At 35.4% G+C, this 17,980-nt stretch overlaps 1 protein-coding gene across 2 annotated transcripts in view; it reads left to right on the plus strand.

The window, feature by feature from the left end:
* Positions 1-17,980, plus strand: part of ARHGAP42 (Rho GTPase activating protein 42) — a 287,317-nt gene that overhangs the window by 133,810 nt on the left and 135,527 nt on the right. For both annotated transcript variants that reach the window (XM_080816690.1, XM_080816689.1), the window contains exon 4: positions 5,617-5,688. In XM_080816690.1, the coding sequence (XP_080672816.1) occupies positions 5,617-5,688 (72 nt within the window). The remainder of the gene's footprint in view (positions 1-5,616; positions 5,689-17,980) is intronic.

Consider the following 17,980-nt stretch of genomic DNA (forward strand, 5'->3'; position numbering starts at 1 on the left):
TTGACACTCCCCTGCCAGCTCTCCACCCCCCAACCTGAAATTACCTTCTGGAAGAACTTTCATCAAGCCTCTTGTGTAAATCTGGGGACAAAGAGTTCATGTGAGCCAAAATTTCATTTCTCTAGATTTTTTTTTTAGACCTTATGAAAGTAAAGTCACCAGAGTTGTACCCTGATTCACACTTAATTATAGTTTTCCACAATTTTGTATGTCATTTTTCTTTATTATGCAGTAGCAACAATAACTCTTTTAAAACTGCTAAAAATTTTAAACACCTTTAATTTACACTTGGATTACTTCAGAGTTGAAGACTTTTATCCGTGTGATTGACAAGTTTGTGTGGATGAAAAGCATGTGTTCCCTGGGGGATGTACAAAGATAAGGGTCAGAAGCAGCGGAATTGGGTTGTAAATCTACATTCTGCCCTTTGAAGAGTGTTGTTGGCATTTCCATTTTGATGTCTTGAGTTTAGATTCACATGTTGTGAACAGCGGTTCATTGACTGCACACACAAAAAAAGCATGATATTTGGGATGTAAAACCACATATATGTGGCACTGGCTTATGGAAAAAAAATAGGTTCCTGTTTCTCTATTATCTATCAAGTAGATCAGTACTGTTCTGTTAAATTAATTTCAATTCAGTTTCTACTTTGAAGAACTACACTTTAAATCATGGGAAATTTAAGACTGAACACATAGTAGACACTGTAAATTCTGCGAAGGAAACATTTTTCGAAAGGCTGCCATATGTCAAATTTATCCTTGTTATTTTAAAAATATGTATATCTCTCCTTTCATTATTATAAACACTTTAAGAGGTATAGGGATGAAGACACTGAGACTTAGAAGTTTTGATGCTGAAATTAAAATGGAACTGGGTCTAACTTTAACACTAATGTGCTTAAAACATTCTGGATGATTTTTGGATTTTGAACTTCATTGCTCATATAAAATCAGTTTTACTCTTGATATTATGATGAGTTTAGCAGAGTACGTGCCACATAGTAAACACTCAACAAATCATATCTTTTGATTTCTCTATCACTCTATTAGATGTTTTTCTCCCCTTCCTTTTCTGTTTAGTACCTCTGAAACTTAGTTTTTTTAAATTCCTTCGGTTTCACATTAATAGAATGAGAGTAGGAGAAAGAAAGACGAGAAAAATGAACAAATCTAAAAACAAAAGAAAAAAAGTGAAGAAATATGGGCAAATTGGGTTAAGAAATAATAATTGCCCCCTAGGGTGGTTGTTAATTCACATCTCCTGTGTTGTATCCTCAGGTTTTGTTTTATTCCCAGGTCATATTTACAAACGGCAGAGACTGAAACCATTGGATAGGAATGTGGCACCAGTGTCTTAGTGTACGGATTTATCATTTAGGTCCCTTTCCTAATCCTTCTCTCCCCAATAATATGTTTCATTCATATTGATTAACTCTGTTATTTTGAGATGGCATATTCTGACAAAATATTTGAGTCTTCCCCTTACATTGAACATAATAGATCCAAAGTGAAATTCATTATCTTTATTCTTTCTCCAACAAACAGACTCTTTACCTTATTTACTCTAGTTCTTAATGTGATGCCAGAGTTCCAATGCTTGAGGCAAAACTTCTTAATGTGCTTTTTGATTCCTCTCCCTCTGGCCCCTTTTCTGTTTCTGAGAAAACTGCAGTTCCCTGTTAGCAGTTTGTTAACACTGCAGGCACCTGATCCTAGTACCTTATTGTTTCAAACTTGAGTTCCGCTCCCAGCTATTCACCTGGCACGTCTTGTCTTCATCTCTTCCTTCTCAAACTATCCCACATATTACTGGCTTCCTAGAACAGGTTTTTACAACATGAATTTTCTGTTTAGAAGCCAGCAGGGATTCCATGTTCAGGCTGTTCTTCCTAGATTATGGGTATCTTTTCCTTATTCCAACTGAGTTTTCTATTAAAAAAAATTACACACACACACACACACACACACACACACACTTTTCTCCAGCTAGATAATGTTCTTGTTAGTTGATAATAATGTATTAATTCTATGGATCATATTATGTGCCAGAACTGTTTGACATGCTTCATACTCATTCTGTATTCCCATTTTTCAAAAGTTAATTGAGGGCCTGTAACTAGGTCAATGCACTCACAGTCATGATTGACTCTTAATGATTGCTTAATAAATGCTTTATTTTTCTGCACTGCACTCTCCCTTCCCGCATATCAGGCTTAGTTCTGCCCCTTTGCCTTTATTCATGGTGTTACCTGTTTCTAGAATTATTTTTGTCTTTTCAGTTCTTCATTTAGTTCTCAAGGATCTTTTCTGTTTTCAAAATCCTGATGTATTCATGTATTCATAAGGAGTTCTCCATAGTTTATCATGTAGAACTAATCAGTTTTGTCTTTCAGTTTTTCCAAAAATTTTAGCAGTGTTTTAAGAGCATCAGATATTTGTTGAATGAATAAAATTTTCCTCTCTTCTCAAATAGACATTACATTTCTGGAAGGTTTAGTCCATGCCTTAGTTTTTTCACTTTACCATAGACCTCAGCAGTATGCTTGGCAGTACATAAGTACCTAGTGATTGGATATGGGAGGGTCCAGGCCATCTGTCTTTCAGGACTTTTATGGGAAAATACTTTCTCATAATGTGCACATAGATAAACTTCAACCAAAGAGTAATACTATAGATTCAGATACAGAAGTGTATTCAGTACATAAACACAGAATGAGATTAATTATCTGTGTCAGTTTGGAGCTATTAAAAGCTATAAATTTTGAAGACTTACTATGTAAAGACCCTGAAATACATGTTTTATATTCCTTATCTTAGTCCTTAGAACCAAGTTAAGTTGTGGGGTAGGTGTTGCAGCTGATGCTGAGAATGGTTAAACAGCAGCTTATAACAACAGGCCCCAGTTTAAACCCAGGTATTCTTGATTTTAAATATATGTGCTTGTGCTGTATACTGCATATCATCTAATTCAGCACCCTCATTGTTGCTGTTTTCACCACTTGAGAAATATCTCCCTGTTTAAGTTCACTGACTTTAAGTATATTAGATCATGCTTGTTTCCAGCATAACATAAACCTTCAGTAAATACTAGCCTTTATTGTTATCATTTTTCAAAATTACACATTAGTGTTCATGACACTGTCTTTCACCTAATGCCAACTTAAGTTTAAAAGCAGATGTGTGTGTGTGTGTGTGTGTGTGTGTGTGTGTACATGTGTTTTTATGTATTTGGGGTTTCATGAGGGTAAAGCAGATTTAGAGCATGACAATTAAAAGTGAGCTACTTTGCTACTTTCCAGTCATTTCTCTCTAGAAAGATGCCTGCACAGTGTATCTGGAGGAATGCCTGTCTGAGCTCACAAGTGGGAATTGGGTGATGTTGTCAGAGGTATCTACAGTTTGTTGTTGATGTCTTAGAAAGGGTTTTGAGTATTGATCTACTTTGTATGTCTTTTCTTTAATTATTTTATTTGTTTGTTTATCAGAGAGAGAGAGAGAGCACAAGCAGGTGGAATGACTGGCAGAGGGAGAGGGAGAAGCAGGCTCCTGTTGAGCAAGGAGCCCCATGTGGGACTCAATCCCAGGACTCTGAGATCATGACCCAAGCTGAAGGCAGATGCTTAACCAACTGAGCCACCCAGGGGTCCCTTTTTATGTCTTTATACAAGGAGTTTAAGTCTTCTTTTCAATATCTGCCATATTATTTTTTTGCAAATTGGAGAATGCTATCTATCTTCGAAGGCACTAACACACTACTTTTTATTTTTGTGTATACTATCTTTGTGGACTTAGATATGGAATTTGAGAAATAAAACTTGACTAGAGAATAAGAAGTTCAGTGAAATTAAGTGAAAGTAAAACACTTTGTTTGAAATTTTAGAATTTTGGTATAAATTTAGACTTACAGTAAAGTTGTAAGAATGATGTAAGGAACTCCTGTATACTCTTTAACCTATTTTAAAGTAGAGTTATATATTTTAAAAATAGGGTTTTATTTTTAAATGTATGTGGAGATTCCTTAAGAAATTAAAAATAGAGCTTCCCTATGACCCTGCAATTGCGCTATTGGGTATTTACCCCAAAGATACAGATGTAGTGAAAAGAAGGGCCATCTGTACCCCAATGTTCATAGCAGCAATGGCCACAGTCACCTAACTGTGGAAAGAACCAAGATGCCCTTCAATGGACAAATGGATAAAGATGTGGTCCATATATACTATGGAGTATTATGCCTCCATCAGAAAGGATGAATACCCAACTTTTACATCAACATGGACAGGACTGGAAGAGATTATGATGAATGAAATAAGTCAAGCAGAGAGAGTCGATTATGATATGGTTTCACTTACTTGTGGAGCATAAGGAATAACATGGAGGACATGGGGAGATGGAGAAGAGAATTGAGTTGGAGGAAGTTGGAGGGGGAGACGAACCATGAAGACTGTAGACTCTGAGAAACAAACAGGGTTTTGGAGGGGAGGGGGTGGGGGGTTGCGGTGAGCCTGGTGGTGGGTATTATGGAGGGCACGTATTGCATGGAGCACTGGGTGTGGTGCATAAACAATGAATTCTGGAACACTGAAAAGAAATTTTAAAAAATATTTCTCTTCATCTTAGTATTTGCCAATTATATAATAGATCATATTATCACAGTGGTAAATTATAAATTTTGTTTGTTAACTATAACTGTCCCTTTAGCCTCATTGAGATATCAAGGACATATAATATTGCGTAAGTTTAAAGTGTGAAGGTTGACTTAATACATGTATATATTGCAGACTGATTACCATCAGGGCAATAGCTAACACCACCATTCTGTCACATAATTACCATTTTTTGTGTTTGTGTTGAGAACATTTAAGATTCTGTGTTTAATTTTAATACTTTGTAAAGGTTTTTTTCAATTGAAGATTTCTTCCCAGCATACTATTTTTCTTAGAAAAATTTTTCTTGCATTCAGTACCTGGTTCCCACACTGAGAACTCCTTCACAATATTCTCACAGATCCAGATTAAAATATTTATCTATCTTAAACTGGTAGTAAATCCCAGTTTAGAGTTTGGGGCTAAAATACTGTTCATTGAAATGAAATCAGGTAATATTATAGTAGGGTTGGAAGTATATGAACATTCAGGCAAATCCCAAGTGTAAGAAATCTAATTAAATAGAAGAAAATGAACCTTATTTTATTTTGCAGCTGTAGAATAACATTCTAGTGGCAAATAGAAGAGCTTTATATGATTTGATTTTAAAATGATGCTTAAACTAACTGCATTAAACCAGAGTAATTAAATGTATTTGCAAATATCTGTGTTATTTCTTAGTTACATCTTAGAATACAAAATTAAATATTTAGACTAGGATCTCAACATGTATACTTGGTTTCCATTATTCATGTTATTGTTGGAATTAAGTGAAATAATTTGTGAAAACAACCTTGTAAAGTAGAAATTACTGTATAACATGCAAGGTATTTTTATTTCATTTATAGAAGCCGTCAAGATAACGAAAGTTCTTTATTTAAGTAAGTTGAATAAAGGAGCTATCTGTTTTTTTTTAATATTTACATGAAATATTATAGAACTTAATGTGTTTGCATTTTCAATTTCAGATTCAAAACGCTAATGATGTATTAATTGCTCCACTTGAGAAATTTCGCAAAGAACAGATAGGTGCGGCAAAAGTAAGTGTTATATTTTATTATTCTTCAGATATTCTCCTGATAATTAAAGATGACATACTTTCAGATGTTAATATTTTTGAAATTAGAATGACCTTTTAAAAAATTCCGTACGTCAAAAAAAAATTCTGTACGTCATTTTTAACTTTTGCACAGAGCCTATTACAAAGACTGGAATTCTTTTAGACATAAAGGATTTTCTTCTACTGAATAGAGAAAGTCAGCATGTTTTAAGGTAGTTCCTTCCATCCCAACGATTGTAGGAAATTAACTATTTTAAAGAGAGTGAAATTATAGTAAAAGTGAGGAGTTTTCCTAACCATATAAAATAAAAATTATGTATAAAGTGTATTGAAAACTCAGGCAGTAATTATAAAAGAACTTTTATTATATTTTGTATTTTTTCATTATTAATAAAAATATTTTGTGAGGGGAGCCTGGGTGGCACAGTTGGTTAAGTGTCCCACTCTTGGTTTCGGCTCAGGAATGATTTTAGGTCTGGAGGTCAGGCCCTGTGTTGGGCTCCATGCTCAGCATGGAGTCTGTTTGGGAATCTCTCTCTTTCTCCCTCTTCCCCTCCTGCTTATGTTCTCTTTCAAATAAATAAGTTAAGTCTTTTAAAAAAAATGTGTTTGTGAAAAAACTTTTGAAATCCTTCTTCTATCTTTTCTCTGTTTTGGTTTTCCATTTAGTCAATCACCTACCCCTTCCCCATTCAAGCAGTGTTGTTCTACTGTATAATTATTTTTCCTCCTTTTCTCTTTCCTTTCCACCTGAAATATTGATATAGCTTACTAGTTGGTCTCCACACTTCATCTTAATCTGTTAACATGTTTTTGTTGTCTTCATCATTCTTTAATGATGAAATTTTCAGTGGTTCTCCTTGAGAGATAGTTTAATTCTGATAATGAAAGCTTTCCAGCTTTCCACAGTGTGTCCATTTGGTGTTATTTCAGTATAGCAAATATATTTTCCTATATATAGCAAATATTGCTGTATTTCAGTATACCTCTCTCCTTAGGCACATTGTCTGTTCACCAGTCTCTGTTTATACCCTGACTAGGTCTGTGGCTTTGCCCAAATTTCCCTCTTCTTGGAATACTTTTTATCCTTTGCTTGTTGAAGTCCTGTTAGCTCTCTACGGCTTCATTCATATCCCAGCACCAGAAAGAAGCCTTCCTCATATGGGCCTTTCTTCATATTATTTATTTGCCTTCCAGAATTGATTATTTTTCTTATAGATCAAGTAGGGTTTTTTTGGTGATTTACTGTAAAAAGCTGGTACAGTCTGTTGAATTAGTTTTATGTGCATTTCTCTACAAATTATAAATATTATCAAATTAGGGACTAAATCAGAACCATTTTTATGTTAATTAATTCAGCAAACATTTATCAATATCATAGTTGGCCTACTGTGAAAAGCATGGTGTTTTATAAGATTAAGGGATATAACTGTAAACAAGACAGGCTTGCCTGCTGCTGTTTGTCCCTTATTATCTTTTGTGGAAAGCAGACACCAGAGTAATTACAAACGCACTGAGGATTGTGATGCAATAGTAAAGAGTGCTTTGTGAGAATATAATTAATAAAAATTGACCTTGTCCAGAGAACCAGGAAACACCTTCTGGAGGAAGTATTGATTAAGCAGCGAACTAAATGATAAAGAAATAGCTGGAAATGGGAGTTCAAGAGAAGGAAGTGGAAAACCTTTCATATTCCCAACAGAGTGGGTATGAAGAAAGGCCTCAAAGGAGGATAGAGCCTAGCATTTTAGAAGAAAAAGGATTTTAGGAATATAGAGGATAATGAAGACAAGAGGGCACATGCACAGCTTTATTAATGGTCCAAAGTATTTTGCTTCTTATTCTGAGGGCACTAATGAGCCAAAGAAAAGTTACAGCTAGAGGTGTGATATTTGCATTTTATTCATTTGTTTGTTTATATTATGTTTGTATTTTAAAAGTTAGATGTAATACAGGGATTGGAGGGGTAGGACTGCTTTGGGAAAACCAATTTGGGGGCTATTGGATAGTAACTTTAGATTCAGAAGATGATAGTGGCTGTGAAGACAAAGGGATGTATTTCAGAGGTAAAATGGGAAAGGTAAGAAATGGGTTACATATTGGGAGGTGAGAAACAGGACATTTCAGGGATTACTCTTAGGGTCCTGGGTTTTATAATTGGGTGATTTTAGTAGGCAACATTTATGTTTGGGTGGCAAAAATGGTGAGTTTGGCTTTTAGTTATAATGAATTTGAGGTTCCTCCAAGATACCCAAGTGGATATGTTGAGTTGGCACGTGTATATTCAGATCTGATTTAGAAATACACATTTGGGAATTGTCTTCTAGGTGTTAATTAAAATCATGGGCAAGATTAAATTCTTTCTGGGAAAGGATAAAATGAGAAGAGGACCGAGGTTGTATATAATATGAGAACTTAACATTTTTTGTTTGGGAGAGAAAAACAGGACAGATAAGGAAGTTGAGAAGGAAGGGCCGAAGAAGGAAGAAAATAAGAATGTTCAGTGTGCTCAGAGCAAGGAAGAGTTTTTTTTCAGGAATAATAGTAGCTAATCTTTATTTATATCTATAATTGTAGGGGTTTTCACTGAGCTATTACATCTGTGACTTAATTAAGTTCTCATAAGCAACCTGTGAGGTGAGTGTGGGTGTTACACCTGCTTTCACAATGAGGAAAATCACGAGGTGACCTTAACAGATTACAGAGCTAGGAAGTCAGACTACATATCTGAAATTAATCAATTTTACTTTAGAGCCCCAATTTACAATGTCTCACTCCAGTGATACTTTTATAAAATGAAAGCTTTGTGGGGCATCTGGGTGGCTCAGTTGGTTAAGTGTCCAACGTTTGGTTTTGGTTCAGGTCATGTCAAGGTCCTGGGATTGAGCCCTGCATGGAGGCTCTGTGCTCAGTGGGGAGTCAACTTCAGTATTATCTTTCCTTCTGCCCCTCCTCCTGCTTGTGTGCACTTTCTCTCTCTCTTTCTCTCTCTCAAATAAATAAAAAACTTTAATAAAAAAATTTAAAGAGCTCTGTGAAAGTGTTATGATCCCTCTAAAATAGTAGACTTTACTTGTGTATGGATTATTCTTATTTAAGTGTTTAAGTTACCTATAGTTAAAATAACATGAATAATTACACCCATTTTATTTTATTTTTATTCTTATTTAAGAGTTTAAATTAGCTATAGTTAAAATGAATAATTATATACATTTTATTTTATCTTTTATTTTATTGTTTTTTTTTTTTTTTAAATATCTCAGTTGCTGGGTGTTACCAGCTGAGAGCACACACAGTATACTATGCCTTTGCCTTGTGATTGGGGAAGGTATTTTAAAGTTGCTCCTAAGTGAGTTCAAATGAAATCTTGAACCTAAATATTATTGCACTTGGCCTTTTGGTTGTGGTGATTCTGTGCACTTTATCTGCCTGATGCTCTTAGTACTAAATTGTTTGTAAGTTGTTAAGTAATCCTTGTTAAGTAAAGTGAATAAAAACCAAGCATTTTCTTCTGAAATATGTATAGGTCAGTTTTATTTTGGTATTACAGAAATTTTGTGATAGAAATTAAAATATTTGAAGGTGTTTATTTTTTCTATCGGTTTATTCCTTATTTCACCTTACCTTATGTATTTTCTTGATAAATAGAGTTAATTCTCCAAATGACACTCTGCTGCTTTTTACAGTCTGTACTGTAGAGGTTTTGAGCAAGTGTGTTCAGGCTAATGAGCTAGCTGGAAAGCAAGAACATCGGTTAAGTGTAGATTCCTCCACTGCAGTCAGTGACCTCTTCAGCTTGGGTCAAGTGGAAAATGCTGAGTCAAAGTAGCCCGCTCCTCACAACCAGGTGATCCTATTTAACTGAAGTGGACAAAGTGTATGGACCACAAACATTTCCTTTGTAGTTTGTTCTGTGTACTTTGAGACACCTGATACTTTGCTGTGTGAGTTACAGTTGTGGAGAACAAGCACTATTGAGAACCATTAGAAAAGATTAATGATGGGGGTTGCTGAACTGAAGGATAGAGGAGGTGGTTCCTATTTTTTTAATACCTAAAATTATCTATAAACAGTTGCAAAAGTGTATTTATGTAGAGGTTCTTAGTGTGCTGGTAGATGCAGAATGGAATTGTTTGCAGGCCTGACATATTACATGTGTCAGAGTATAGAATTGAATGTTTAGTTTTTTTTTTTTTAATTTGTATCCTGTTGATGCTGATTTCAATTCTAAAAATGAGGAGAATAGGTATCCAGAGTGATTAATGCGAACTAAAATTTTCACAATAGTAATATATCCAGAACAGCTTTCTAATAGAGCAAAATGGACTATGACTTGTTTGCATTAAATTGACAACTGTATTTGATTGCATTCAAAAATCTCCTCCTTGCCCCCAGAGAGAATCCATTTTAAGTCCTTTCTACACCTGTTATCACATACACTGGCAGACTCTTAAATATAAGTAGTACTCCATATTTGAGTTCCTACTCAAAGACAAATATATTAGGAAAAATAGTGTAAGCATATATACATACCAGTCTGTTACATATTTTAAGAGATGGAACTGACTTTCAGGAGACCAAGGACTCATTTTCCACATATAATCAGACTGAGCAGCTAGTTATTGGCACAGTGAGGATTAAGAACTAAATTCCTCAGACCAATAGTATTTTGATTCCTCCTCTACTATTCTTTAGAATACTCTTTTGTAAAATATTTTATTTCCCTAACCTTTAGCAAAGATGATTCAGTGTGAAATGTATCTTAATTATAAAAACGTTTCAAGTATGCCCACTTTATGTTTCAAGCTTGCCTACTTTGAATCAAGCCTAGTTCACATATTTCGTTTGATTTTTAATTTTCCTCATCACACAGTAGACATGTAATACTGACTTATTTCAATAGAGATAACAGTCTTGAGAAATACTGCCCATTAAAGACATTTTCATTTCTGTGGGAAATGTTATTCAAGACTGGTTTAATTTTTTTTAAAGACATTTTTAAGTAGACCTTAATAGAAAGCATATGAATATTGTTCTGTGAAAAATAGACAATGTAGTATTAGTCATTTCACAGTAGAACTTGATTTTCTTTATGTTGAAGACTGTAATGGAATCCAATGATTCTTGTTCTTGTTTTCTCCATAGTAGAGTTTGGTTCTGTCTCTGGGCATTTATTGTTTTTAAACACATCTTGTACATATAATTATTTTAGCATGTAGTGTCTAAAATCTGTGAAGAATTGTCATGATTAATTTGTTAGTCTTAGATTTCTATCATGTGAAAAATGGCTTTAATCTCATTTGTTGTCTCAAATATACAAAGAACTTAAAGAATCTAGAAGGATTACAGATATTTTACTTACTCCAAATTAAAAAGTTTTTGCCACTTGACTGAGTTATTAATCTAATTTAATGGGTAATACATTGGACTCATGATAGGAACCATCTAAAATTGTGGTTTCTAGGGGCGCCTGGGTGGCTCAGTGGGTTAAAGCCTCTGCCTTCAGCTCAGGTCATGATCCCAGGGACCTGGGATCCAGCCCCGCATCGGGCTCTCTGCTCAGCGGGGAGCCTGCTTCCTCCTCTCTCTCTGCCTGCTTCTCTGCCTATTTGTGGATCTCCGTCTGTCAAATAAATAAATAAAATCTTTAAAAAAAATTAAAATTGTGGTTTCTAGTGTCAGAGTATGGTTTCTAGTGTCACATGACCTTATTTTTCCTCCAGTTGTCAACAAGTTCTACAGAGGATGGTCAGAATTGGTTTTTCTTTTTCTTTCTTTTTTTTTTTTTTTTTAAGATTTTATTTATTTATTGGGCAGAGAGAGATCACAAGTAGGCAGAGAAGCAGGCAGAGGGAGAGAGAGGAGAGAGGCTCCCCGCTGAGCGGAGAGCCCGATGCGGGACTCCATCCCAGGACCCTGAGATCATGACCTGAGCCGAAGGCAGAGGCTTAACCCACTGAGCCACCCAGGCACCCAGGATTGGTTTTTCATGTGCGGCTGAGCTGAGTCTGTTTCCTGGACAGATGTTCTCTGGGGCTGAATTTTCAGGGCAAATTATAAACTATTTGATAGTTGTTTTGAAACTACTTGTAATTCTCTCTTTATTGTACTTTCTGTCATTAGAACCTATTACATGGGGTTTGAGAATTGTTGGTTTTTGTTATTTCGTCATCTTTTTTTAAGCAATAATAATAATTATTATCCTTCATAATAGGTAACCAAGTACTACTTTACTTGAAACTCATTTAATCCTCATATCTAGCATATTAGATAGGAAAACTGTTAAACACATTTTTTAAGATTTTATTTATTTATTTGACAGACAGAGATCACAAGTAGGCAGAGAGGCAGGCAGAGAGGCAGGCAGAGAGAGAGAGGAGGAAGCAGGCTCCCTGCTGAGCAGAGAGCCCGATTTGGGGCTCGATCCCAGGACCCTGGGATCATGACCTGAGCTGAAGGCAGAGGACTTAACCCACTGAGCCACCCAGGGGCCCCTAAACACATTTTTAGATGAATAAGCTGAGGTGCAGAGAAATTAAGCAAATGGGCTGAGGTCATGGAGCTAGTAAAGGAGTACATTCATTTTTTAAACAGAAATGAGCTAAAACCTATATAGTTCTCTAGTAGCACCACTACATGTTTGGTACTCAAGAAATATTAATTCCTTTGTTCTTAAAGAAGGAAAATTGTCTGGTTAGCTCATTTGGAGAACAGGATAATGTCTCATAATTTATCAGCAAGTTCTGTTGAGTCATACAAACTTGAGATCAAAACCTGACATATAATACTCATAGGAACTGCGGATTTGGGTAAGTTAATTACCTTTTTTACCTTTCCCCATCTGAAAAAAATGGAGACAATAAAAGAACCATCTTCATAGGATTGATATGACAGCATAATTTGACATTTCACAAATTTCTTCACATAATTTCTTCTACATATTAAGTGCTAAGGTATTAATTGCTCTTATAGTTAATAATTAGTATTCATGTTATATACATTCTGTTAGTATCAAAGTATTTCAGTAAAAATAAGATTCATGTAGTTTAGTTTACCTTATTTTGTTTTACAGGCAGAGACAAATCAGTGTTGATTTGTTGGTTATTAAGTGCAATTCATAGGGTTACCAAGCAAGAGGGTCTTACCTCTTACCTGGACGTTACTTATACTTAATAACTGTAAAATTTGTGAAGTGCTATTACTTACAACAGTCCTACAAAGTAGGAAGGTAGGAAGTATTTTCCACAGGACTAACTTGAAAGGTCAAGAAAGATCAAGAAGTATTGCCAACAATCCAGAGGTACACATGTACTTTAGCTGGGGACTCAAGTCCATACCTTCTGCTATCTAATTCAGTAATTTGGGCAACATATTATACCTGCCTTTATCACGGGAATGTAAGTGCATTTTTTGTTATAGTTTATAGTGTGTTTTCATCATCCTTACAACATCTTGTAAAGTGAGTATTTGCTCTAATTGACCCCATTGCCATCACTAGAAAAACAAACCAGATCACATCCCCTGGGGACAGGTGAGTCAGTAGTAGTCTTTCTACTTGACAGGTGCTGCCATTCAGTGTCTGTACATGTTTCAAAAATTGCTGAGGTATCATGTTTTTTACATTTCAGAGCTTGCTGGTCCATTAGAAAAGCTGAGCCTCCCACAGTTAGAATTCTGGGGAGGGACATAACTAAAGGCATTCTGCTGAACAACTCAATCAATATATATATTTTACATTACTATATTTTAAATGTATATGTGTGTTTACATACATACATAGATTATTTTAACTTCGTTAAGTGGGTGGTACATGCTCAGGAGGATAAACTTGTGTTATAGTTTGATTATAATAAATTGAAGATAAGATTATCACTTTTCTTCCTCCTGATTATCCTTATGTTGATGCCTAGAGACTGATACTTAGGAAACATTTTAAATATCCCCCAAAATTATATTTTTACAAATGATCCTTTTGCTAATTTTTTAAAGATTTGATTATTTATTTGAGAGAGAACACAAAGGAGCATGAGTGGGGGTGCAGAAGGAGAAGGGAGAGGGGAAGAATATCAAGTGGATTGACTTCTCACAGAATGTGGAGCCCAATGTGGGGCTTGATCTCAGGACTCTGAGACCATGACCTGAGCTGAAATCAAGAGTCAAATGGGGCACCTGAGTGGCTCTGTCAGTTGGGTGTCTGCCTTTGGCTCAGGTCATGGTCTGCGATCGTGCCCCACGTCTGGCTCCCTGCTCAGTGGAGAACCTGCTTCTCCCTCTCTCACTTGCCCTGCTTGTGATCACTCTCTATCTCTCTCTGTCAAATAAATAAGTAAAATATTTTAAAAAAAGATTCGTATGCTTAACCAACTAAGCCACCCAGTCTTCCCCCCCCCCCTTATGCTAGTTTTTAGGTCAAATATATAGTTTATTAAATTTTAATGCAATTTACAAGTGTCCTACATAATGGTAATTGATGAAATGCAGTAGAGCCTCCCCAGTGTCATTGTTAAAATTGACACTGAGAGTTCTAGAGAGGGAAACCTTGTTATGCAATAGAATTTTTTTTTCATTCTTCAGTGGTCGGGCTTCCTGAGTAAGAATTAAGCCTGTTTCCATGTAATGAAGTCTTCTCTGTATCAAATCCAGTTACTTAAAGTTAATCTGGTAGAAGGAGAAACTCCAAATAACTAATGAGAATTTTCTAGGTCTCTTGACTCAATAGGGACAACAGTGAGGAGTTCAGAAGCTTCACTTGGAACATTTCCCTGAAGAAATGTCTCCTGTGTACTTTATATCTTCTCTAAAAAACAAGGTGGTTTCCTTGGTTCAATAGTTGGAGTTTTTATTTGTATATACATTTTTTTCCTCTAGCACATTTACTGGCTGCTCTATTGCAGAAGAATTTGCTTCATCAGAATTTTTGCTTCTATTTACTATATACATTGATATTTTTACTTACACCTTCTTTGTTTGTGATCCCTGCCTTTGCACTTGTCCTTGAGGTGGTTGGGAAACTATCAGTGATTTTTTTTCCCCCAAATTTAAATGGTTAGAAATATTCTGAAACACATAGGAATCTTTATATTGATTTCTGTGGAAAACTCAACACACTAAAATTGCAAAACATTTTATTTCACACTGTGTTTTAGAATTCAAAGCAAGTTGCAGATACAAAGAGGATTACATTTCAAGCATCAGGAATAGGTAGGTAGTATATGTCATTTGATGTTAACTGGGGAGCTCTTATAAAATGACTACCCGCTATGAGTAATACCCTCCTGTGTTTAATTTTATACTGTAATAGTTGCTTGTTTATTGAGAAAACACACAAACATGTCAGAACTTATTATCGGGGTGATCTAGCAAAGAAGAAGGATGAAGGACTTTACAAATAATTTTTACAGAATACTAATTTTTGTGCCTTATAATATTTTTTAGGGTTGTCGCAAATGAATTATATCAGCATTTGAATTTTAATGGTGTTTTATTGGGCTATTTTTATGGCCCTTTCCTATGTTTTACGTGTATCAAATTAGAATTAAAACTTAATACACATTGAAGTAATTGGAAATGCTCTAAAGACTATAAAATCATTGAGTTAATATTTAGGAAACTTTGATAGCTTTAAAAATCATGAAGAACTTAACAGTACTTTCCTTTTAAAATTAATTCAACCTTTTGTTACATCTGAAATACAGAAAATTTATTTAGTCCAGCAAAAAATAAACAAACATATACTTAGTACCCATTGCCAAAGTTGCTAGGGTCAGTATAAGGAAGCATCTGCATTTGTTGAACATTCCTGTTATATATAGTTATTTTTAAGAGGACATTGTTTCAACTACCAAACTCTTGTTTTCTATAAAGAGTTTCAGTTTTTAAGTGTTCTTGTTAAAATTTAGCAGTGAAAATTGAACTTGAAACTCCAAACAGTGTCTGGTTACTACTACATTAAAAAATATATTTATCAATAGTAGCTGATAAAATTAATTACCTTTTCATTGTTCGTGTTGTAATGTTTATTCAGATCAAAATAAAATCTCAGCAGCAATTATGGTAGAACACTTTGATTCCATACTTGCTTAGTAGACTATGGATTTGATGGTGAGACTTTTGCTACTTCATTCCAAAGTAATGAGATATTTTGGCATCTATACTTTATCATCTAATAACAGGTTCTTCTCTACTACTTAATCCTCCTTGCCTGTCTCTGAGTCATTAGAGAGTTGATTAGCATGCCATCATCCATCTTAAGTTATTGATACAAAAGCATTCAACTAGACAGTGTCGATCTGCTTTGTTAGAGATGGTGTGGAGTCTAGGGACTCCAAAGCACAAAAATAAAATATGATGCTTGCCTTCATGGGGTTAACAGTACAGCAAAAGCAGTCACAGAGAAACAGATAATTATGATGAAATGGAATTAATGGTATATATGAGTACACCCATAGTTTTACAAGAACAGTGGAACAGTTTTTTCTGGCAAAGACTTTTGTGATGTTCTGGCATCAGCACATGCAATGTAATGGCTAGCAGAAACTTTCCAGTTAGTGCAAGTGGTAAACAACATCCCAAACAAAAGAGAAGAGTCATAATGGTGTAAAAAAAATTGTGATGTGGCTTAGAAAGTTGGTATATTCCGATGTGATTAGAGCTGTTGATTTTAGTGTCCCACCCTGCCTGCAACATGAACCACATTAAGAAATGCATTTTATGTCATAATGCAATGAATATATGCACTAACACTCTTCTGTTATAACCTATGATATAACCTGATATTTTCAGTTGTATTCTACTGTAATCTATTTCATTCAAACAAATGCTAGTTATAACCCCCTAATGTGATAACCCATAATGTGAATAAATATTGGGCCATAGCTTAGCATGCAAATATAAATGAAAGGTGAAGGTGAATTAGTGAGAAATGAGGCAGGAAATATTCAGCTAAGGCAGAATAATGGAGAGTTTTGTGTTGCCACTAAGGAGGGTTTTTTGTTTTGTTTTGTTTTGGGGTGTAACAAAAATCATGATAATGATGAATAGGATATAATAGATATTGATCATACATATCAAATGTATTCTAGGCAGGTATCATATATTTATTTCGTCTTTACAGCTCTGTGAGGTAGGGGCTATTATTTTCATCCTCTTCTTATCAATGAGTACACTTGAGCCACAGAGAAAATAATGTGATTTATTAAGGAATAGGCAGCTGGTAAATGACAAAGCACAGAGATTGAACCCAGGCAGTTTGTCTCTAAGGCACATGCTTGTAGCCATGATAATTTACTCATATGGCAGATATGATACTCAGGTGGGCAGAGTCTTAGTCTGTATTTTAAGAAGATAGGAGCATTGTGAAAGGCTGGAATCTGAGAAACTAGCTGTCAGCCCATAATTCATCAATACTTGCATTAGAATGTTTATGTAATTTTTTCCTGCCATCAGTTTATCTAGCCGTTTCTGTATACCTGCCAGCTGCACAGGCATGTAACCGGAAAACCACACCAACAGGAACCTTAGGCCTGTGTCATATAAAGGTCTCTGACTCTAAGCTCCCACTGAATACCCTCCATCCAACCACAAACCTCTAGAATAATCCTCCCCATTCCCCACGTAGTTCAAAGATGAACCCCTTTGTTAGCCCTGCAGTTTTCTTAGGCCACTGTGTTTTTGTTTTTTTAGTTTTTTTAGGATCTTATTTATTGAGAGAGAGCATGCACATGTGTATCAGTGCACAAGCGTGCAAGGAGCAGAGGGAGAGGCAGAAAGAATCTTAAGCAAACTCTGTGCTGAGCAGGAGCCTGAGGTGGGGCTGGATCTCAGGACCCTGAGATCACGACCTGAGCTGAAATCAGGAGTTGGATACTTAACTGACTAAGCCCCCCAGGTGCCCCTTGGGCTCTTGCCATTGTAATGCTTTTCTTCTGAGTCAATATATTTCTCCAGTCTACTATATCTTTCCTCTTTAGAATTTACTTCTGTCCTTGCCTTTGGGTCTGAGAGGCTGATATTCCTATCTGTGAGTTCAGCTGTTAACAAATTCCCAAAAGAATGATGGCACAGAAGAGGGTGAGCCGGCCATCCTGTGTGATATTTTTAGCAGTTCATATGTACCAGTGCCAGTGCTGAGCAAGTTTCTCATTAAGGGACCGAGGGTGACTCCATTCTCTTCTACTCAGGATGAGTTTCCCACCCCGAAGAGTTAAGGGTGTCCTTTGTTTCCTTTTTTTTTTTTAAAAGATTTTATTTTTTTATTTGACAGAGAGAAAGAT

The sequence above is a fragment of the Martes martes genome (assembly GCF_963455335.1).
Source record: "Martes martes genome assembly, chromosome: 10".
Classification (NCBI taxonomy): Eukaryota; Metazoa; Chordata; class Mammalia; order Carnivora; family Mustelidae; genus Martes; species Martes martes.